At 37.7% G+C, this 23,679-nt stretch overlaps 1 protein-coding gene and 1 long non-coding RNA gene across 3 annotated transcripts; one reads left to right on the top strand and one right to left on the bottom strand.

Moving 5' to 3' along the window:
- The first annotated feature begins 10,246 nt into the window (after positions 1-10,246).
- On the top strand, positions 10,247-14,352 carry LOC138402442 (uncharacterized). Its single transcript, XR_011236818.1, has 2 exons — positions 10,247-10,612; positions 14,034-14,352. It is a non-coding gene; the product is annotated as an uncharacterized lncRNA (long non-coding RNA).
- A 6,054-nt stretch (positions 14,353-20,406) lies between these two features.
- LOC117983017 (uncharacterized 30.3 kDa protein-like) lies at positions 20,407-22,679 on the bottom strand. Of its 2 annotated transcripts, none has more exons than XM_069499318.1 (2): positions 22,663-22,679; positions 20,407-21,197 (listed from the first exon to the last, which is right to left on the bottom strand). In XM_069499318.1, exon 2 carries the CDS (start codon positions 21,154-21,156, stop codon positions 20,413-20,415), a length of 744 nt encoding a protein of 247 aa, XP_069355419.1. In that variant the 5' UTR covers positions 21,157-21,197; positions 22,663-22,679; the 3' UTR covers positions 20,407-20,412. The 2 variants fall into 2 exon arrangements, with proteins under 2 accessions (XP_069355419.1, XP_034825361.1); XM_034969470.2 differs by lacking the exon at positions 22,663-22,679 and adding an exon at positions 21,874-21,964.
- Between the last annotated feature and the right edge of the window lie 1,000 nt (positions 22,680-23,679).

Below are 23,679 nucleotides of genomic sequence, written 5' to 3'. Positions count from 1 at the left end.
TGTTAATTTTTTTGATATAATAGCACAAATATTAACCATTTAAGACCAACTTTAAAAAAGTGTCAAGTAGCCTATTAATAAATATCATGATCATGATCAATCCATCGCCGACGTTACTACCGAGCACGAGTCTAAAAATGAAAAGGGTTTTGGCCATAGTCCACCACGCTGGCCAAGTACGGATTGGCAGACTTCACACACCTTTGATAACATTATGGTGAACTCTAGGCAAATTCCTCACGATGCGCGATGATTTCCTTCACCGTAGCAAGTGATATAAACGCACAGAACTCCGAAAAATTAGACGTGCGTGCCCGGGATCGAACCCCTGACCTCCCGAATAGGAGTTCATCCTCTATTTGAAGTGGTTAAAAATGGGATGGATGGAAATGGGACGTAATTAATGTGCGACCAGCATATTAGGTCAGTAGGTATGCTTGAGCAGGAAGGAAATCCATGATTGTACCATTGTCTTTTCATAATTAATTTGGATTTGAAATTGAATTTGATTGGAAATTGTGAAGTTAGTCGGAACTCGGAGGCGACATTGTTCGCGACTTAATTACACTTATCCGTTAATTAAGAAGTTCTTTAGAGAATAGCGTTGATTCGTTCCCTAATTCGACGTATAAAGTTAGACAAAATTAACATTCTGTGCCAATCTAATTACATGCTCAAATATATGGGAGGGAGAACTCTCCCTCTCGTATATCTGCAGTAAAAGTTGGATACGCCAGCCAAGGAAAATAGAAAGGAATCTATGACTACCTTACTTAAGTCCAAGTGCCTCATTTTGTTCTTGTATTTTTGTAGGTTTTCTTTAAAAATATAAAGCAGGTAGGTACCTAACATAATTAGTAAAAAAAATTAAAAATAAATCCCTTCAAGTTTGATAGATCTAAGAGATACCTATGTATACTACAAAGTACGTAGTTAGGTACCAATTACGAAGTACAGTAGGTACGCGGCAGAAAGTAATGTACATCGGCCTTTAGAATGACATTTCGGTTTTGTAGAGCGTTGTCTCTGTCACTCATAACTATGTGACCTTTTGTCAGTCTCAACGACAGAGACTACGCTCTAAGAAACCGCTATCTCTTTCTAAAGGACAATGTACAATGTTTTCTGCAGCGTACTGTATCTACATTGTAAGTCCCCAACCTAACTAGGTAAGTAAGGAGTAAAGTACCTACCTACCTATAATAAAAGTCAAAAGTCAAATTGTTTATTCAAAATAGGTAATAAATTACACTTTTTGATGGTCGGTTGTTCCATTTGTAAGATGATGAAATAGTGGTGATAATTTTTAAACTCCGAGAGTTCCAAACGCGCTCAGGTCAGAGAAGAGCCCACAACAAACTCAGTAAGATAAGATATAACAAATAGATACCTAGTTGAAGGTAAGTAGGTAATAGGTATATAAGAAAGACATAGTCCCCGGGGAGGTTGTGAGTGGAATGATAACGACTGCCTTGTGCCGGGAGCATAATAAATCAATGGCTTTATATTAATCGGGAGTTATTGGTTTTACCTACTTCACGATCTATTCTATTGTCTGGCCAAAAAAGATGAATCTCTATAAGTACATCTCTACTCATCATCATCTCAACCCATAGCCGGCCCATTACTAAGCACGGGTCTCTCAGAATGAGAACGGCTTAGGCCATAGAGTCCACCAATCCAGTGTAGATTGGCGGATCATCCTTACTGCATAATTTAATACCTAGTAAGGATGGAAAAAAGTAGTGATGGTAGTAAAAAGCTGTGATAGCCTAGTGGTTAGGACGTCCGCCTTCTAATCGGAGGTCGGGGGTTCGATCCCGGGCACGCACCTCTAACTTTTCGGAGTTATGTGTGTTTTAATTAATTAAATATCACTTGCTTTGACGGTGAAGGCAAACATCGTGAGCAAACCTGCATGCCTGAGAGTTCTCCATAATGTTCTCAAAGGTGTGTGAAGTCTACCAATCCGCACATGGCCAGCGTGGTAGACTGACCAAAACCCTTCTCACTCTAAGAGGAGACCGGTGCTCTGTAGTGAGCCGGCGATGGGTTGATCGTGAAGGATGGACAAGGATCGGCAGACTTTATACCTACACCACTGAGAACATGATAGAAAACTTCCAGGGATGCAGGTTTTCTTCATGAAAGTGTTATTTTAATTGTTTAAAACGTAAGTATATAATTCAGAGAAGTTAGAGAATTAAGTATAGGCCGATATCTTAACCACGAGGCTATCACTCCTGTATAATAATAATATTATGTTGGTGCTGTAAACAAATTGAACACGTTATTTAGAAAGCACCTATATGTAGGTAATGTAGCGGTAGGTACTAACCTACTATAATTATTGGCAACTTTTTCGTATTTCGTGCTCGCAATTCTCTTAATGCCTCCCCCGGGGACCATAGACCATTCCAGAATGCCTTATGTTCAGTTCAACTTCAAACAAATCCGAAGATGTAGGGAGGAACACATGGTAATATCTACTGTAACAACAAAATTCGCACCTCAGAGAGGTGTGTGAGTAGGTCTACCTTGGTAGTCTCCTACTAATATTATAAATGTGAAAGTGTGGATGTTTGGATGTTTGTTACTCAATGACGCAAAAACGGCTGAACGGATTTGGATGAAATTTGGAATGGAGATAGATTATACACTGGATTAACACATAGGCTTCATTTTATACCGGAAAATCAAAGAGTTCCCGCGGGATTTTTAAAAATGTAAATCCACGCGGACGAATTCGCGGGCATCAGCTCGTAAAAAGATAAAGTTCAAATTCGACACCTTCAAGGCTAAGAAAATTTGACGAAACGAAAATCTGTCGGATCGAAACGATAACAACTCAAATAGGCTACTTGACTCATATCTAATTTCGTCCAATAAATGATTATTTATTATAGTATTTTGCTTAAGACAACGAAATATATCAATAACAATTATTAAAAACGCAGGATGGATATATAAATCCAATTTAAAAAAATACAATTTTTATTTTTATTTGAAACGCAGAAAACGCTGTCAGCCATGATGTGACAAAGTGTAAATATGTAAACAAAGAAATGTCATCCCTATGTCACGCGGGGACTAACGTAGTATCCATATATATAAAATTTAGAGTCCTGACTAACTTATATATCAACGCACAGCCTAAACATCTAAACAGCTGGTCCTAGATACATGAAATTTGGTGGGTGTGTTCTTTGTAGGTAAAGAGAAGGTCACTAGGAAAGGATTTTTTGAAATTCCACCCCTGAGTGGGTTAAATGGAGGTTTGAAATTTATGAAGTCCACGCGGGCGAAGTCACGAGCATAAGCTAGTTTTTATATATTTCTAAAAACTCATAGTAAACGTAAAAAAATATCGTTTTCTCGTTATAAATTGAATAAGTTATTAAGTAAGACTTACAACAAAGTGATCTTTGCAAAAATAAATTTGGGTTGAAGTCGTTAGTCATATAGGATCCCTTTAAGCAAGTCTTTGCGTGTTACGTATATTTATTTCACTGGGCACTCTAATTCACAACTTTCCTGTGGTCTTTATCGATGCGTTTTTTACATTCTTGGATGATACAATAACGATAATTACTATATTTTTCATGTAAACTAGTATAGAAGTCATGTTTATTAAACTTTGGGAGGTTATGCTGTTGTTTACAAATCACAGTTACAAATGCATGACGTCAGAGCACAGATAATCTATCGGCCAAACATGGCCGACAGTGTTTTTACCTGTCTAAGAAAAAAATATTTTTAAATTAAAGTTTTACGGTTTTTAGGGCGCAAAAAAATATAGTGTTAATTTTTTTGATATAATAGGACAAATATTAACCATTTAAGACCAACTTAAAAAAAGTGTCAAGTAGCCTATTAGGTGGGTACCTATATACCTTCTTTATTTTGAAGTTGATCATAGGTAACTCTCTTTTGAATTAATCTGACTCCACGCGAAGTTGCGGGTATCATCTAGTTTAGTAATATAGATAAAGGTTAGGTTGGGTAGGTACTCGTATATGGATACATGATACATCCACGCTCTAACAATACATCGTATCTTCTCCGGAATCGGAACAAGAAACTGTAGTGGAGCTGGGAGCATCGACAGCGGCGGATTAATGATGTTGTCACCTGCAGGCGTTCCGGCGGCGAGGGTGCGGACGCGGCTTTTGTTATGTAACTCGATACTGGCACCGCACATGGGCACTTATATCAGCAGGTACACCTGTAACAAAAAATATGTAGGTACTAGGTACTACAAATAAAGCTGTGATAGCCTAGTGGTAAGGACTTCCGCCTTCTACTCGGAGGTCGGGGGTTCGGTCTCGGGCACGCACCTCTAACTTTTCGGAGTTTCGTGCGTTTTAACTTATTAAATAAGGAAAATATTGTGAGGAAACCTGCATGCCTGAGAGTTTTTCATAATGTTCTAAAAGGTGTGTTAAGTCTACCAATCCGCACATGGCCAGCGTGGTAGACTATAGCCAAAACCCTTAGAGTTATGCGCGTACATAGATTTTATAGATATTGTGGCTAATTCCATTGTACACAATCTCTAAACTAAACTAAAATGGCACGTCTAAATCTATTGCTATCCCTTTCATAATGTTGCTTGCGGAAAAGGATAGTATTAGATTTAGACCTGTTAATTTAGTTTAGTTTAGAGATTGTGTACTAGAGAATCGGCCCCATTATGGGAGTAAAATCGGACACTAAACTTCAACAAGGCTTATAAAATTCTGTCTCCAACAAAACTTGGTTGTCTACTTAAAAGTTGCTCAACTAAAATATTTTCAAAGCAAAAACATAATACTAGCATATAGCAAGGAAAAACATCCTAACTCACTTTTTAGTGATTTTGAGTTACAATCATATTCTTAGTATAAACCAATAAATTCGATTGCGTTACGATTTTAGCCAGTGGAAAAAGATTGTAAGTCAGCATCCATTGAAGATAGTAACAAGGTATTTAGTTACATTTACTTGCCTATGGCTGCCATCAATAATTTTACTAACTAAAATTGTAATGTAAGATATCATCTGGTTCTTGGCAAGTATTGTTCCGTATTAAATTATTGACTTCCGTCCGTACACTCGGGCATTGCATCTCAGACTTAAATTTTTTTTCTACATATTAACATACAACATTGAATTGTATGCCTGAATTACAATGTTATTTTATAAATTTTATATTCATATATTGTGGTAAGTAATTGTAACTCACAAAAAGTACCTAATAAAATATTTATATTAATATGAATAACATATAAAGTGTAGATTTTGTCTTGTTGACAAAAGTTTTCAAGGTTGGATAGATAGTTGCTTTGTAAAAAAAAATTAAAATCATTGTCGCGCTCTCCTGTGAAGTTACAAAAAATGAGATACGATGTTTTACGTTGCAACTGTCGATATTATCGTATGTCCCCGCACAGCCTTTATGTTTCCATTCCACTCTATCTTAATAATAATGCTGGCGGCTGGATCTCAGGTGGCGTAATTTACAGCATCCTCGGCTACCAGCTACATATATAAAGGCGACGTAAAGTGTGCCTGAACTAACTAATGAGTAGGTAAATGTGAGATGGGCACCCACGTACGTAGCAGCTACATTATTTTCACCACGTATGCGTTTGCCTCATACATTTTAATTCGTACACATTGTTACTTTTCAGTAGAGCCACAGAAAATAACAGTTTTCTTAGTTACCTAAACATTGTTATTTTTTCAATGACAAGTTGCTCTTACTGACACTAATCTCGCGTGGTACGATGATGTACCTAGTCTACGATGAAAGGCAGCTAACTTGAAAGGGCAATAGAGCAATCACCACTGCGCTAGGGAGGTCGTCACACAATTTTTTTAGGTGCAGTAGGGAACTAGGGAAGCATAGGGCTGAACATTTTAAACATGTACCTAATACATATTCAAGTTTTCAATAGATAGCTGTAGTACACCACGTAGGTATACCTTAAATTAGGTACTTAAATACAATCTCTCTCAATGCACTGCATTGTTTTATTGCTGAAAGCCAGCAGCTGAATGCATATTGCATTCGATAGCAGGGTAGTTCTAAAAGCTATACATTACACTGGAGTGTGGGATCGTTTTTCCAATAGCAAGTGGCTAGGAATGAAAGCCTTTATTGGTCGTAAATAGAAAATTACTCTCTCAGCCGACTCAGAGTCATTTTCGCCGGACGTTCCCTTTTAATATTAGATGAAGACTGTTTTCCTCATGGGTCTCGGCTTTGTCGTGAAAATCGTTTTTTGGGAATGCGAAGAGGCCCAAAGCTTATTTTATGTAGGTATAATTTAATTTATATTTCTTGCAAGATCCTCGCATCCTTGCGCTACAACCCAAGTAGAAAGTCATTACGAGTTGTAATTCTGGTCAAGCGTTTGCCTATAATGCATAAAAAAAAAATGTGTTTTTAAATCTCGTGCTGCAGAAGAGCAAGCAAGTCTAAGATGGCGCGAACAATTTTAAAATTCATTTTTTTTAAATTATAGCTAATTTTTTGCATTTGTCTTCATCTTCAAACATCATGAATAAAATATTTTCAATGTAAATGAATTTCACAAAGGATAAGGGCTTCGCTAAGATCTACCGCCCGGAGCCTCGTTATGGTTAAGACTGTCCCTATACGTACTGATACGTAGACGTCCACTAAGAAAGGATGTTAAGAAATTCCACCCCAGCAAAGTATCACTCGCCTCTACTTTGCTACTTAGATCTTCTTGCTACCTAGTTACTTCGACTTTGTTACGTAGACTACGAGTGATAGGTACTTAGTCTTCTAAATCTAAAAACTAAAGGGAAAGCTTACTGATTGATTGATTGATCTATTAACGCACAGCTCATACCTACCTACTACTGGACGGAATGGGCTGATTTATTTTTCAAAAGAATATTAGCCATGTCATTTTAATTGACTAATATTCCCCTTTACCCTCCAACTATGCGAAAAGCTTGCGCTAGGAGTGGTTACGACAATAGTGCAACGGGTGGGGTTTGAAACAACGACCATTCGGAAGTCAGTCCGCTCCTTAATCATTGAGCTATGGAGGCTCAATTTGGCATGCGGAGTCTTAGCTATTATGATGTAGACATCCGCTAAGAAAGGATCTTTGAAAATTCAACCCCCAAGGAGGTAAAATAAGGGTTTGTGTGTAGTACACGCGGACGAAGTCGCGGACATAAGCTAGTTAATTATAAGAGCTTGTAACACGTGTCGAGTGCCCGGAGATTAAAAGTGTAATTTCCGATGGCATGTTGGCACTTCCTTCGCGGACACTGTCGCACTATGATTTATTGTCATGAGAGCTGAACCCGTATAGCTGTTTTATAAGGAGCTTATTTCGTGATTAAACGTCTTTGATCCTGCTTAAACTTTAGTTGTGACTTGTGATTTCTTGCGTGTATCTTTTCCTATAATATATACGACATAGTTCGCAACAGCTCAGCATGGCAATCGTGGTATGAGGTGAGGCATGCCCCGCATATCCGCAAGTCACCCGCGCTATCCCGCAACGGGATAGCGCGGGGGCTGTACGGGTGTGTGGGGCGTTCCCACCCCGATTCCCATGTCGACCTTTCGCGAACTATAGCTGTTCACTTTTTGACAAATATAGTGCCACCATTTTATCTGTTCAGGTGGGCAGAATTGGAACTAGAACCGCGTCAGCAGCCATTTTAAAATCCTTCCATCTGTTTGTCTGTCAGCGGATCGATGGTCAGCGGGCTGTATCTTGTGAATTTTTTTTGCCGCTATAACAACAAATAATAAAAAAATTAAAATAGCTGTCATGAAAATTAAAAAAAATTAAGTATTAGGTAGGTATTTATTGTACGATGGTACGTATAGTACGCGACAGGTCGAGATAGCGATCGGGATGGGGACGCCCCGCACACCCGCACAGCTCTCGCACTAACCCGGTGCGGGATAACGCGGGTGACGTAAGGGTGTGCAGGGCGTCCCCCCGCCTTATACCCCGATTACCATCTCGACCTGTCGCGTTCTTCGTGTGCGAGTCCCACTTGCATTTGATCAGTTTTTAGTTGAATCGAACGTCGTATTGCGAAATACGTATAATTTTAATCGTCAATTGATTTTGCTCGTGAAATTAAAATAATAATGGTATCAATTATTTATGCGATAGTTCTTTTCACGCGTACCTACCTACAGAGTAGGAACCTAATAATCTGCAAATGTATAAAATGTCACAGCTTTTTTCATTGGCATAAGTAATCTTAAATTAGAAAGTAAAGAGTGTTGTTATAAAACTTAAAAAAATGAATTTTAATTTTTTAAACGTGTTTATCTTATTTATTGTCGTTATTGTTCTTGGATTAAAAGGTGAATATAGTAAAACTAGCTGACCCGCCCTGGCTTCGCTCGGGTGGAATTTAGAAAATCGAGGTAGGGGTTGAATTTCCAAAAATCCTGGAACTGGTATTTCTTTATTTGTGACCGAAAACCTAAATACCAATTTTCATGCAAATAACTTGAAAAATGACTGACTTTAATACAAACTTTCATCCCCTATTTAACCCACTTAGGGATGGAATTGCGGAAAATCCTTTCTTATTAGATACCTACTCTTTACAAAGAACACACCTTCAAAATTTCATGTCTCTAGGACCAGCGGTTTAGGCTGTGCGTTGATATATAAGTCAGTCAGTCAGTCAGTCAGGACTCTGAATTTTATATATAAAGATAGTATTATCAACGATCTCTATTTCAATGATTTTTTTGTGGAGATGAGTAAACTATAAGTAGGTACAATGAATACTCTACCTTACTTAAGTAGTTCTTTTTTGGGTTCCGTACCTCAAACGAAAAAAACGGGCCGAATTGAGAACCACCTCCTTTTTGGAAGTCGGTTAAAAAGGAACCATTATAGGATCACTTCGTTGTCTGTCTGTATGTCTGTCAAGAAACCTATAGGGTGCTTCCCGTTGACCTAGAATCATGAAAGTTTACATCTAGTACTTAGATACATAATTACTTATAACATTATGTACTCAAACAGTATTTAATAAGTCTACATTCTTACTGATTTTTTCAGACGTTGATGGACAGTCGTCTTGTAGATACGACTGTCCGCCTTATTGCAGATATGAATGTGACCGTGGTGCTGGACCCTGTTCGTGTTAAATGCCAACAAAACCTAGGCTTTGCTAATAAAATGTATTAATTATAGTTTCATTTTTTTTAATTCTTTATTTCAACTAAATAATAATTGTACAATATTCCGCTTGACATCCAGAAACTCTCTTGAGTTTGTATGGATTTTGCACATTCCTCTTATAATATTGAACTAAGCTAGAGAATAACTAGGTACAAATCAAAATCAAAACTGATGAAATCGATACAATCATAATAATATTATGTAGGTAAAATGTAGGTCGATAATTAACAATAAGCGAGCCATTTTATTTAACTTGCCATTCAATCGGTATATCCATTGGTTTGTGACCGTAGGCACGACGCTTCCCGGGATGAACTCTTTTTTGCCCCATTTTCACCACTTAGTAAGTACGATAGATTAAATTTTAAAAGGAACTGTAGACAACACATACAGGGCTTTAAAACCAGCTAAGTGATTCTCTAACTCTATATGATAGCCACCGAGGTTGGTTGGTTCTACATTGCTGCTTCACTGGGGGATATGAAAATATTGCTTCGTAGAGAACCTTCAACGGATTAAAAATGAGCTCGGTGGCTATCATTCAGTGTTGGAAACTGAGATAGTGAATCACTCTACTGGTAGGCTCGACGCTTCCCGGGATGAACTCTTTTTTGCCCCGTTTTCACCACTTAGTACGATAGATTAAATTTTAAAAGGAACTGTAGACAACACATACAGGGGCTTAGAACCAGGAGCGGAATCTTAGACTTTTACGGGAAACCATTCCGCGTGGAGAAGTCGAAGAAGAATCTAAGGAAACCTCATTCATCAATAAAGAGTACCTATGCATCCAAACTACGGTTAGAAATGAATTTCTACCATATTACGGGGTGATACTTAACTGGAAATATATTTTTAATTCAAAAATAAGTAATAAATAATATTGTGGTAATTAATAAACTATCAATAAACTTACATCAATTTAATTTGAAAACATATTAAAAACTAGCTTATGCTCGCGACTTTGTCCGCGTGGACTACACAAATTTGAAACCTCTATTTCACCCTCTTAGGGGTTGAATTTTCAAAAATCCTTTCTTAGGTAGCTATTATGACGTAGGCATCCGGCAATCTATATTCTTACTTGCATAATACGCTGTTACAGATTCACTTAACAGTCTTTCTTGTCTGCACCGGTGCGATAGGTATGCTTAGGTAAATACCCGGGGTTTGTCCCGTATATATAGCGTCTATAGTATAACAAGACTTTCCTCTTCACTTCCATTTTACGTCGGATTACCCACAGGTAAACTAGAGGTTTTAGTACTTATACATACTTGGTCGACTGCGTATCAGTCAGCTGTCATTATTAAGTGAAGGTGCATGGAAGCAGTTGGATTGATTCGATTCAAATAAAATGAATTTTAATTTTTTAAACATTATTTTCATCTTTATCATCTTCATGATTGAGGGTATAAAAGGTAGGTTACTTTAAGTAATTTATGTAAGTAGTTTTGCAATTTTACATTGTACCTATAATTTGTTTCGTTTTTTTAAGCTTGCATAATTTAATAAAAGTCCTAGTTACTTACTTATTATTTTTAATGTGTCAAATAATATCTAGACGTTACTGATTCGAGGACGTAGCACGAGTATAATTTGCATTATAGTATATATTGGTACCTGTAGAAGTGCTAAAATGCTATTTTTTTTTCAAAATTCGTACCTACTATAGTCACAGAATATACTTAATATATATAGTATCTTGTATCAAGTGGGTCTAGGTATCTAATATCTATATTATTAATACCACTTTATAATTATTTTAGAATGATTTTTTTCACCAAGTCATGACAGATCGCTTCCCATCACTGGGTACCCATATCATAATATGATCAGTTATTATCACTACCAATAAATGCAAAAGTATGCTTGTTTGTTGGATTATTGGTTTGTTGGTTTGTCACTCATTCACGTCGCGCCGGAGTAATGGATTGGTGGGATATAGCTAAAGACTTGGAGAGTGACATAGGCTACTTTTTGTCCCTCAAAGTCAGAGTTCCCACGGGATAAATCCAATCGGACGAAGTCCTGAGATCAGCTAGTAGTAAAAATGCGAAAGTGTGTTAGTTTCTTGGTTTGTCCTTCAATCACGCCGCAACGGAGGACGGATCGACGTGATTTTTTGCATGGGTATAGTTTAAGACCTAGAGCGTCAGATCAGAGCTCCCACGGGATTTTTAAAACTTAAATTCACGTGGACGAAGTCGCGGGCATTAGATAGTTTCTAATACAAAAACTGTCGTACTGTTAACTCCTCAGTTAAAAATTATCTCGCCAGTGTTAAAAAATCAGCCCTTGAAACAATGAAGTGTTATACCTATAAAACCACGTACTGGACTAAGAGCCAGCGCGTGCCAGACCTTCGTTATTTTGTAAAAGCTGAAAGTTTCTCTGCGTAGGTATTGTCCCCAACACAGGGAGGGACGATCAGCGACTGTGAAGTTTGAATGGCTTTGGGAGATAACAGGTTTTAAAGGTGTAAAAAATCTTACGTCAAAGTATTAAGTCTATTTTTTTTATATTTTCTTCGGAATAATATTAAAAATCACGTCATACGTTGCCAGACACTTATATATAGCTCCCTGCCGACCGCCCTTACAGTTTAAGGATTTGTTAAAGTTTAAGGGTGTCTGTCTGGCAGAGGGTTGTATGATACTAAGTGTCTGGCAATGCATGACGTGCTTATACGTAAAAAAATTACTTTATACATTGACGTAAGATTTTTTACACCTTTATTACCGGTTATCTCCAAAAGCCACCAAATGATCCAATCAAACGTTCCACCCAGTGTTGGGGACAATATGCAGAGAAACTTTCAGCTTTTATAAAACAACGGAGGTCTGGCACGCGCTTGCTCTCTTTCTATACCTACCTAACACCAATAATAATTCTTATCAGTATCAATGGTACAGTCAAGGTTGCACATTGCATAATTATATTCATTTTTATGCCCAAGGTAAATATAAATTGTGATCTCGCTTTTGAAAATAGTAGATTGTACAACAAGGGCATAAAACAAGCCTTTTTATCTGAGATGTGGATAGCGCAGGCGCTGCACGGGTTTGCGGTGCGTCCCCCGCCTCATGTCCCTATTGCCATGTCGACCTGTCGCGTACTATATATACAAACGGTCCGATTAGCTACTCATCTGCATTTAGCATCACAAAATAATAACGCGTGCTATAGTCTCTATTGCACCATGGAACACTAAAATAGTAAAAATCAGTCAAGTGCGAGTCGGATTCGCACACAAAGGGTTCCTTACCATCGTACAAGAAATAACATTTTTTAAATTGTCATGGCGGCAATTTTTAAATTTTCATTGAGTATTTGTTGTTATAGGTGCAATAGAAATACACACTCTGTAAAAATTTCAACTCTCTACTTATTACGGTTCACGAGATACAGCCCGCTGACAGACAGACGGACGGCCGGACAGCAGAGACTTAGTAATAGGGCCCCGTTGTTGGCACCCTTCAAGTACGGAATCCTAAAAATAGAGGTACTACCTGCAATAAAAATTAGTATGGTAATTTTGAAAGAACGATAGGCCTTGCGATAATAATGTAAAAATAGATATAAATTAATATTCTACGTTGGAACTCGACCAAAATTAACTATGAAACAATTACTTTGAATATACACACGAAATACGTTTTACTTTCCTGTGATATTAAGTTGGTAAATGGGCGACCTACTTTCGTGATACTTTCGTAATACAATTCGTCCCATTTTCCGAAAACTGTCTCCCCCGTAGGTGTTACGTTACGAGTAGGAAAATACTTAAATAAACATTTATCTAGTATTCATTTCAACTCTTGTACGAAATAGAGTAAACGATTGCACCTACAAAAACCGCGATGGCAACTATCGCCACACTAAATGCGCGCGTAAGTGTAGAATTTTTGACGACCTCCCTGACTCTCACTAGACCACAAGACTAAGACCACAGTGGCAAGCGCTGTGATGGTCTTATTAGTGAGAGGTCCTGGTTTCGATTCCCGGCAGGGGTTTGGAATTTTATAATTTCTAAACTTCTGGTCTGGTCTGGGTGGCGTTTTACGCTGGCATAAATCCGTCTCGTTTATAATTTCTAAATTTCTGGTCTGGTCTGGGTGGCGTTTTACGCTGGCATAAATCCGTTTCGGTAATACTGAGTAAAGTCAAAGTACAGTAGGTACCTACGCGACAGAAAGTAATCCACATCGGCGTTTAGAATGACATTTCGGCATTGTAGAGCATTGTCTCTGTCCCTCATACCTATATGACGTTTTGTCGGTCTCAACGACAGAGACAATGCTCTACATATCTGCTATCTCCTTCCAAAGGTCGATGTACATTACTTTCTGCCGCGTACTGTACGCTCAATAGATCTCAGCCTCAGTGATCTGAATAGACATTTTGGACATATACAACAGTTCACGATAGTTAGGGAACTAGTAACAAAACGTTCTTCGACGTCACTGGCAGGCGTCTAATGTCCCTACATTTGACGCTAGGTGTTCTATGAATCGCCTATTTTTCTTTTCTTTGATTTCACGTCTTGTTCTTCTTCGTCGTAACAATCTTGGCAGAGTAGTCGTGGTCATCACGAAGTGACCTTGTTGGGGGCATATTATGTCATACGCCTCACAAGCATTCGCCACGTCTTCTCCTTGCTGGTCGATAATCTGGTACATTCGTGAGCGGGACAGCCCACAGCGGACTTAATTTGGTCGGTCCATCGCGTAGGTGACCTACCTCCTGGACCGGCGATTTCACGTCACCCATAGCCTAATATTGGATCAAACCGAGAGTTCATTCTACCTATACTGACGCACTTTATTATAAATCTTTCAGATGCTGAATCGGCAGGTATAGACAGTAACCAGTGTCGTTACGACTGCGTGTCGTACTGCCAGACTCAGGGCAAGAGCGACGGATACTGCGCTCACGGATCCTGTATGTGCCGAACTACCGTAGGGCCATAGCATAATAAATTATTTGTGAATAGAGTTTGTAAATAATACCTAATTAAATTTTAAAAAGGCTAGTAAATTATTATACCTAGTCTTTGTTTCTGTTATATTTAGGTATTTGTGTCAGTGTGTACATAGTAAATTTATTAATTTAAGTTGTACTTATCTAAATTAATCTTATCACATCCTATTGTACATAAGTAGCACTTCATTTTATTTTCCTTTTTCCTGTCCCTGACCTGTTCATGTTTTCGATATTCCTATAATACTGAAACAAATTGACTTGCCTGTTTTTTTTTTTTTTTTTTTATTCAGATACAAGTTAGCCCTTGACTGCAATCTCACCTGGTGGTAAGTGATGATGCAGTCTAAGATGATAGCGGGCTAACCTGGAAGGGGTATGGCAGTTTTTATTAAACCCATACCCCTTTGGTTTCTACACGGCATCGTACCGGAACGCTAAATTGCTTGGCGGCACGGCTTTGCCGGTAGGGTGGTAACTAGCCACGGCCGAAGCCTCCCACCAGACCAGACCAGAAATTTAGAAATGATAAAATTCCAAACCCCTGCCGGGAATCGAAACCAGGACCTCTCACTAATAAGACCATCACAGCGCTTGCCACTGTGGTCTTAGTCTTGTGGTCTAGTGAGAGTCAGGGAGGTCGTCAAAAATTCTACACTTACGCGCGCATTTAGTGTGGCGATAGTTGATAGATGGCAGGCCAGGAATCGAACCCGGGACCTCCCACTATTAAGACCACAGCGCTCACCACTGCGCCAGGGAGGTCGTCAAAAGAGGTTGTTTGAGACAAACAAGTTCTAAAATCATGAGGCCTAAAAAATGCAAGACGAAAAAATAAGCCATATGATTTTTTTTCGACTGTTGGTTTATTGCTAGCAGAGGCTATTCAAACAAAGTACCATGATAACAAAATTTATACTAATGCAACACCTACCGATATCAATCCTAATTTTGGCCTCAGTAAATTAAATTTTACTACAACAAAAGAAATCATTGAAATAATAAATAACTTAGATGTTAATACGAGTTCTGGAATCGATTGCATAAATACTAAAGTTATAAAATCCATTAAAAACTCTATAGCTGACGAACTTACTAGGTGCGTAAATACCTGTTTAGAAAATGGTAGTTTTCCTGCGTCTCTCAAAATAGCTAAAGTGACACCTATTTATAAATCTGGAACAAAAACAGATCCTAGCAACTATCGACCCATTTCTGTACTCCCAGTATTGTCCAAAATTTTTGAGAAAATTATTTACAATCGGCTAGAATCCTACTTGAACTCCATTGATTATTTATATCCCAAACAATACGGATTTAGATCGAAATCCAATACACTGTCTGCTACTGTTGACTTAGTAACTAAAATAAAAATAATATAGACGCCAGGAAAATAGCCCTAGGCATATTCATAGATCTAAAAAAAGCTTTCGACACGGTTAGCCACAAAATTCTACTGAACAAATTAAAAGATATAGGCATCACCAATAACGCTCACAAAATTTTTGAATCCTACTTAACTGATCGTTTTCAAATAGTGAAGATTGGTGAATACCAAAGCAAACATAAATTAATAACTTATGGAGTTCCTCAGGGCTCGATTCTTGGATCTATATTATTTCTGATCTACATAAACAATATAAGTAAACTTGGACTAAAAGGAGAACTGTCGTTGTATGCCGATGATACCACCTTGTTTTATTATGGAAATAAAATTGAAGACATAATTCAGGACGCCCAAAATGATCTTAACTTACTTAATGTCTGGTTTCAATGTAATTTGCTGACCCTTAATGTAAACAAAACCCACTATGTAATATTTGCAGCTAAAAATAAAAAAATTAACGACTTTGAACCACTTAAAATAAATAATATTACTATTAGTAGGTCAGATTGCGAAAAATATTTGGGTCTAACTTTAGATAATAAGCTTACATGGAAACCACACATTAAAAATATTAAAACAAAATTAATATCTCTAACTGGAGCCCTTCGTGGTATTGTACGCTGCTTACCCCATAAAGTTCGTTATTTAATCTATAACTCCCTTATAAAACCCCACTTAGATTATCTAATCCAAGTCTGGGGATCAGCCGCTATTACTAATCTTAAAGTACTACAAACGGCACAAAATAAATTGATTAAAGTTTTATTCAATTATGATTTCTTAACATCAACAGAAAAAATATATAAAGAAACTAAATTAATGAATATAACTAATACTACAAATATTACACTTGTATCTTAATCCGAAAACTACTATCAAAAGAAATACATTCAAATATAACCTTCACAATTAAAAATAAATATCCTCAATTACAACGATTAAGAAGTGCCAACAATATAATCTTACGCCCACCAAGGACTAATTATGGTAAACGAAATATTACTTTTGAAAGTGCTCAATTGTATAATAAACTTCCTAAAAATATTAAAGATTGCAAAAGTGTAAACATTTTTAAAAAACTACTCAAAGCCCATTTTAGCAGTAAAACTTAAACATAAATAATCTTATGAAATTAATTGCTAACTTATCAAGTAGAAACAATATTTTTTGTTGCCACAGCTAGTAACCAGTTTTGAATGAATCTATGTAATCTTTGCAGTGAATCAGCCGTGGCTCGTGTCGTCCGTCGATCGACCCGCGATGCGTCGGTATAATTTTGTTATGATGGTGCTTTAAAATTTTAAAACTACCTACTAGTGTAATTATTATAAAATTATCATACTTAACATGTACCTACTAGAAATTAGAAATGTATATAACCTATGATTACCTACTTAACCTATTTTAATTCGGTACCTAGTACCTACCATGTATTCACTGTGCGCTTTAAGATACAATTTTGTAACCCACTTTTTAATAGCCTGTAAGTTCCATGTAAGTGGAAATTTCTTTATGGAACAATAAATGTCTTAAACCAGATAATCTAGTCAGCTAAGACGTGGGCTAGCTAGTTTGATATGTGGCTTAGTTGGTTTGGTATAATTACAATCAGCATGGATGTTGGATAGCTCAAAGCGCTCTCCAAGGCAGAAGACAACGGGAAGGCCGAATTCAAACTTCCGAAGTAATTTCTGATAGCTTCAGATGATTGAGCTGGTTGCGCCAATCGGTAACTTTATGCGACTGTCTTCGGAAGTTTGAATTCGGCCTGTCCGTTTTCTTCTGCCTCGCATGCTTATTATCCCTTATAAAGGGGGCTCGACCCTTAGCAATGAGGATTATGACGTAGAGAGAGTCTTATAATAGCGGACTATGTATGCAGGCAGTTTGTAGAGCTAGTATAGCTCTGAATGTGTTTTGTTCCTAGAGTATAGACCTGTAGAGGAATCGCACCACTCGCAAGGCACTGTGCCATAATTATGCCAATTGGAAGCAGGATATTCTATAATAGTACACGTAACTTATAGATATCGCGGTCAGACTCCTTTGGACAGTGATGGGTCATGATTTCATATTGACGCTTTATTGATGATGACTAGTATTGCGAATTACGATCGGTGTGATTTTGGGCCATTTCAAACGACAGTGTAACGTTTTTACTCGCTAAGGAGCAGTCCATATTATCTCCTTACATGGTCTGAAGTTTTGGATGCCATCGCAGCTGACGTAGGAACTAGGAGCTTTGGAATTGCAAATACAGCGAGCGGCCGCAAGCTCCTTGCTCGTACGCTTAGCTCCGGGAGTAGCTTTGCATACCTTCCAGTTTAAAGTTGCAGAGAATGCAGAGAACAAAGATCTTAAAATCAGGTTTACGTTGACTTAGAATCATGAAATTTGGCAGGTATGTCTGAAGCCTAGTCTGAAGGTAGTCTGAGGTCTTATAGCAGACATAAGGGGAAAAGTATTTTCAATTTTCGAAGTAAGATAACTATATCAAGTGGGGTATCATTTAAAAGGGCTTTACCTGTGCATTCTAAAACAGATTTTTATTTATTTTGAGGCATCATAGTTTTTGAATTATCGTGCAAAATGTTGAAAAATATGACTGTAGTAAGTACGGACTCGCACTTAGCTGGTTTTTTTACTCTTATGAATGGAACTTAGCGTTTAGTGAGCAAGTGAAAAGTTCTTTAGGCGGTTTTGAAATGGGTAAAAACTACAAGGTCGCCCAATACAACCAACATGCTAATTTTAACAGTTTTCGAAGTGCCGATAGATGAATCAAACCTAATTCCTTAGTTAGGTACCTAAGAAATTCTAGTTTTTGATAGATTTATTTTAGAGACATTATTTTCTAGACCTGTAAATTGAGGTTATTAAGGAGAGACTATGACATGTACCAACTTACAACAGTTGTTACAAGTCTAACAAACTACAACGCAACACCTAAGTACGAGTATAAAGGTATCATTGTCTCTAATCCCTTAGATATCCATTTAGTATTGTTAGTTTATTTTATTAGAAAAAAACTTGATTTCAATCGTTCCATCCACTTAACCTTGATAATATCTACAACTGTTCTAATATTGTCAGTTTGCTCATAGGTGGGTTATTGACATCGGTTAATCCCCGAGCATGACTAACTGGTTCGGTTGCACACAATACGAAACATTTTACGTTTTTGCCATCTTTTCAACCATTGCTTTCTTATCATTAACTTTCTTTTTACTATCACTTAGACATGCGGTAATGTATAAGTCGCAATATAATATTGTAGAGTTACAAGTGTCTTTATGACCATCACACAATGTAAAAGAAATCATGAGATTTGCGGGGAAAAATATTATAAATAGCATCTCTAGGTCCAAACATTTTGCAGTCAATTCTCGTTCCCAATATGAAAGCCTGGCTGGTGCTAGTGATCTTCTTCATTGCCGTTTTAGCTTTAGGTGACAGTGAAGAATTAAATAGTAAGTACTTACCAAATTTTTATTTATTTAAAATTTTTCATATAAAAGTTTTCAGCTAAGTACGGAGTTGCCTACCCGTATATAGAAAGCTTGGGAATGAGTTGCTCTAACTAACAGCATTGTCTTAATTAGATGTAATTAAGTGATAAGTATTATTGTTAGATGGTGATAGTAAAAAGAATACACAGCTGAATCTCATCATCAACCTATCGCCAGTTCACTACTAAGCACGGGCACCACACTGGTCTCCGCTCAGTATGAGAAAGATTTGGCCATGTTGGCCAAGTGCGGATTGGCAGACCTCACAAACAATAAAGAACATTACGGAGAACTCTCAGGCATGCAGGTTTCCTCACGATGTTTTCTTTCAGGTTAGCATCTGGCTAGCCCATTATAATTTTTTTACTGATCTAGCTATCTATTAAATTATATCACGCAACCGAAGCCGAGGGCAAAAGCTTGGTACCTATGTAATAAACGGAAATAATATTTTGCAGGTTCCCACAATATACAAAAGAGACAAATAATCAAGCCTGCGACGATTATGGTGAAACCTCCGCCTGGATGTGTGTTTTACGAGTGCATCGCGCGTTGCAAACAGCGGGGACATCGCAACGGTGGATACTGCACGATCAATGGATGCCAGTGCGTTCGATAGTGCTATAACGTATGATCAACATGGGATATACTAAAGGCAGTAGCGCCTTTTTATATTAAAAAATAAAAACAAATGTTCTACTTACTTATTTTATATCGGTTGTATGTACACAACTACACAATACATAATATCTAAAATAGACCGAATATAAAGATAAAAATAATGTTATCATTTTCAGGCGGACAATTCTGTGGAAAAGGCATTAATTTGAAACCTGTTAATTTTGATAAGAGATTGTTGACAACCAAAATTAGCACCAATAGGTATGCTATCAGTATCTAATTAGGTATTATTAAAATTGATAATATTATAACCATTTAACTAACTTCGGCGGGGAGGGGCAATGCACGCACAACCGACGGAAACGTTTAAGTGCGGAAACCAGCCCAGAGCGAAGAAGAAGAAGAACCAATTAACTACTGAATATTACAGTAGGTAGGTATAGTTCGCGACAGGTCGAGATGGCTATCGGAGTGTGAGGCGGGGGACGCCTCGCACACCCGCACGTCACCCGCGCTATCCCTCGCCGGGTTAGCGCGACCGCTGTGCGGGGTATCCCCACCCCAATTGCCATCTCAACCTGTCGCTTATTTACATTTTAGGTAGGTATTACCTATACCTACCTAACAACTTATTATTGTTAATTAACATTCAAGTACCTATAGCTACCTCATAAAAATATTGTAGTTGTTCATCCAACAAATAAAATCACAGCAAGAAATATTAATATTTGCCTTTATTCACGAGAGCGTATGGACTTAAGAAATAGTTCGGGATTGTAGTGGGTACAATAACTCTACCAATAAGGGATAGATCCATTACAACTTTTTTGTTCCCCGTGCCAAAGTAATACGCTTGTATCACAAGCTTTGAGCAGTAACTTGGGTTCGTGGACCATATATCCGGGGTTATTTTATATGTGATGTGCTTAGTCTTCTTTGTACCTCCACTAGGATTGTAGTACGTGTGGTCCGCCCATACCGCAGCGTCTCTGGCGGCAATTCCGTCGTTACAACGATACACGGTTGTCCAGTCAGAGCTGTGTTCATCGAACCACTTGTCCTTCTTAACCTGGCGGTTGTTATCCCGTATACCATTTTGCCACTCTTCACCACCCCTCATTTCAAGCACCCAGCTATCCGTAGTCATAATCGCTGCGTGACCAATCAATCCACCGATACCACGTCCTGTGATTAGAATATCTCCTTTTCTCACGGTGTTGATAAAACGTCGCTTGTTTTCCGCTATACTACGCTTAGTTATTTTTCTTTCATACAAAGATTCCTGGGTATCGGGTAGTATACCGAAGTTGTTCATAATGAGCCATTCTTCGTAGTTTAGTGGTAGGGTTTCGTTCATAGAGATATACTCTGTGTAAAGGTCCCTAAGGATGTTTTGTTCGTCTCTGTGGAAGCCTTCCAATGGATATTTTTCCATATCGATTATCCCCAGGTCGACGCCGCTCATGTAGGTCCTGATAGTCTCGTTTGAAGGGTCAACATTTTCGCCTGAAATTATGAATGCATTTTAATCAAGCCTACGCGTTTTAAAAAATAAGCTTTACACAGATTCATTAATTTGTAACAGTCAATTGACCCATTTTTTTTAAGTTTACACATTTCAGTATTTTCGTGTCGCTTCCAATTAATTAAAATTATTCGTGGTTTAAAATATTTTTGAAAATATTTGAGATGAGTCAAAGCATCGTTAATATTTCAGTCGTTGCAGCTTTCTCTACTGTACGTAATTTTGCCGTAAAACCTGATCGTGCCCAAATTTTTCACTAACGACTTTTCACTTAGGACGTACCTGTGTACAGCGCTTTTAGAAATTTTCCATGCAAAGAAACGTTGGTACCTAACTGATTTTAAAACTTCAAACTTGGTATTCTCCTTACCTCGGAGAAAATGCTGAATGGTCAATCCCGGTTATTAGGTTTTTATCACATTATTTTAATCGATAAACCTAAGAGACGAAGTCGAACTGTCAAGTCGTGTATAAAGGATCTGGGAGTATCACATAATCCGAAGAAAACTTTCATCATGTAATAAATGGAAACTGACACAAACCTTAGAAATGGAGAATACAACACAGAGAGAGAACAACATAAAACTAAGGACCTAGCATTTTTATTAAGCAGTACCCTGCACAACAAAATATACTATAGATAGGTAGGTAACTTACCAATCTGTAAGTTATCTTCACACCAAACAATGCACCTCATAAACAGCAATGGTATTAAAACTAGGTGAAAAATATTTTCAGACATGTTGAAGGAAGCTTCACGACTGCCTTATCAAACTTATAAGATTCTCTTTATAAAGGAAAGTAATAACTTGGTGAAAACTGAATATTGAAGTACTAGGGGATGTTCACAGAGATAAAGTATTTTAGTCATATCCGTCCCGCCTATCATTTCGTATCAAATTAAATTAAACACGCTAAGTACATTGCGAATTGCATTAGACTACAGCTGAAGCTGTGGTAGCCTAGTGGTTAGGACGTTTGCCTTCCAATCGGAGGTCGGGGGTTCTATCCCGGGCACGCGCCTCTAACTTTTCGGAGTTATGTGCGTTTTTAAGTAATTAAAATATCACTTGCTTTAACGGTGAAGGAAAACATCGCGAGGAAACCTGCATGCCTGAGAGTTCTCCATAATGTTCTCAAAGGTCTGTGAAGTCTGCAAATCCGCACTTGACCAGGCGTGGTAGTCTATGGGTAAAACCCTTCTCACTCTGAGAGGAGACCCGTGCTCATGATGATGATGATAGCTGATCTGCCTACTGATGAACTAACTAAGTGTCTAACACTGGCATGATATCCACCGAGCTCATTTGACATTTACTTTTCATCCATTGAAGGTTTTCTAAGAAAATTGTTTTAACACCACTCTGTGAAGCAGCAAAGTAGAATTAACTAATATCAAATGGGCTCAGTGGATATCATTCAGCGTTAGACACTGAGGGGACTCACCCCGCTGGACAGAGGACTCTCCGTCACTCGCTCCATAAGTACAAACATAGTTTCCTTGATTTGAACATTAAAGCAACCAAACTATGTCATATTATGTATTAGCTGATGCCCGCGACTTCGTCCGCGTAGATTTAGGTTTGAAAAATTCCCATGGGAACCCGTTCCTTTGACTAACTGACTTAGTAGACCAGTTTTTAAATCACCACGATTTAGGAATGCAATTCCTTACAAATAGTAGTAATAAGTAGCCTATGTATATTACTCCTTGTTTAATTCTCGACTTGTCTGTGAAAGTCCAGTCAAAAAAAGTTCAGCCGTTCCGAAGATTAGCCCGTTCAAACAGACAGACAGACAGCCAGACAACAATTTTAAAAACATGTGGTTCAGTTATAGTACAATTCAAATAACCATAATATGAGCTTAATTTGAGATTACAGACAGACACTTCAATTTTATTTATTAGTATAGAAGTATAGATAGGCATGCCCGCGACACGGACTCCTGTGTGACTAATCCTCAGAATCATTTCACTTGTTTGTCCGTGTGTTTCATCCACTTGATACATATACCTACTTTTAAAAGTATGCAATGATTTCAAACTTGTACCTAAGTACCTAAACGTAAATAGTTAGATTAGATAATGTGGCATATAGCTTTACCGACTTATAATATAAGAAGGAAGGTAATGTTTTTATTTATGCAAATTCTTATCAATAAGCTTGAGTTTGTAATAAACTTAGACATATTTTCTTTGTGTTTTACTATTCCAGTAAAATTTTATGTCACAGTCATACAGCTTTACTTAATAACGTCATTCTACCAATTACTGATACGGGAAACTGTGTTATACCTACTAGCTGAAATAACTTTATTTACACCTAGGACATAGTATATAGCACAGAATACATAGTAGTACCTTCTAGGTACTAGTAGCAGTTGCTCATGATTGCAAAAGTTAGGTACTTAAATACCTACTTATAATGAAAGTATGATGGCTGGTCTTGGGGGGGGCCTGAT

Source organism: Maniola hyperantus, chromosome 6 (assembly GCF_902806685.2).
Source record: "Maniola hyperantus chromosome 6, iAphHyp1.2, whole genome shotgun sequence".
Lineage (NCBI taxonomy): Eukaryota > Metazoa > Arthropoda > Insecta > Lepidoptera > Nymphalidae > Maniola > Maniola hyperantus.
Note: the sequence above shows the minus strand (reverse complement) of the source record. Positions and strands in the feature narration are given on the sequence as shown.

What these genes read in the sequence shown, in the direction of transcription:
- LOC117983017 (XM_034969470.2), bottom strand. Translation starts at nt 21,958, where the DNA reads ATGTCTGAAAATATTTTTCACCTAGTTTTAATACCATTGCTGTTTATG. An exon ending in TGAAGATAACTTACAGATTG is followed by an intron (nt 21,198 to 21,873) that starts GTAAGTTACCTA and finishes TCATAATTTCAG; the next exon opens with GCGAAAATGTTGACCCTTCA.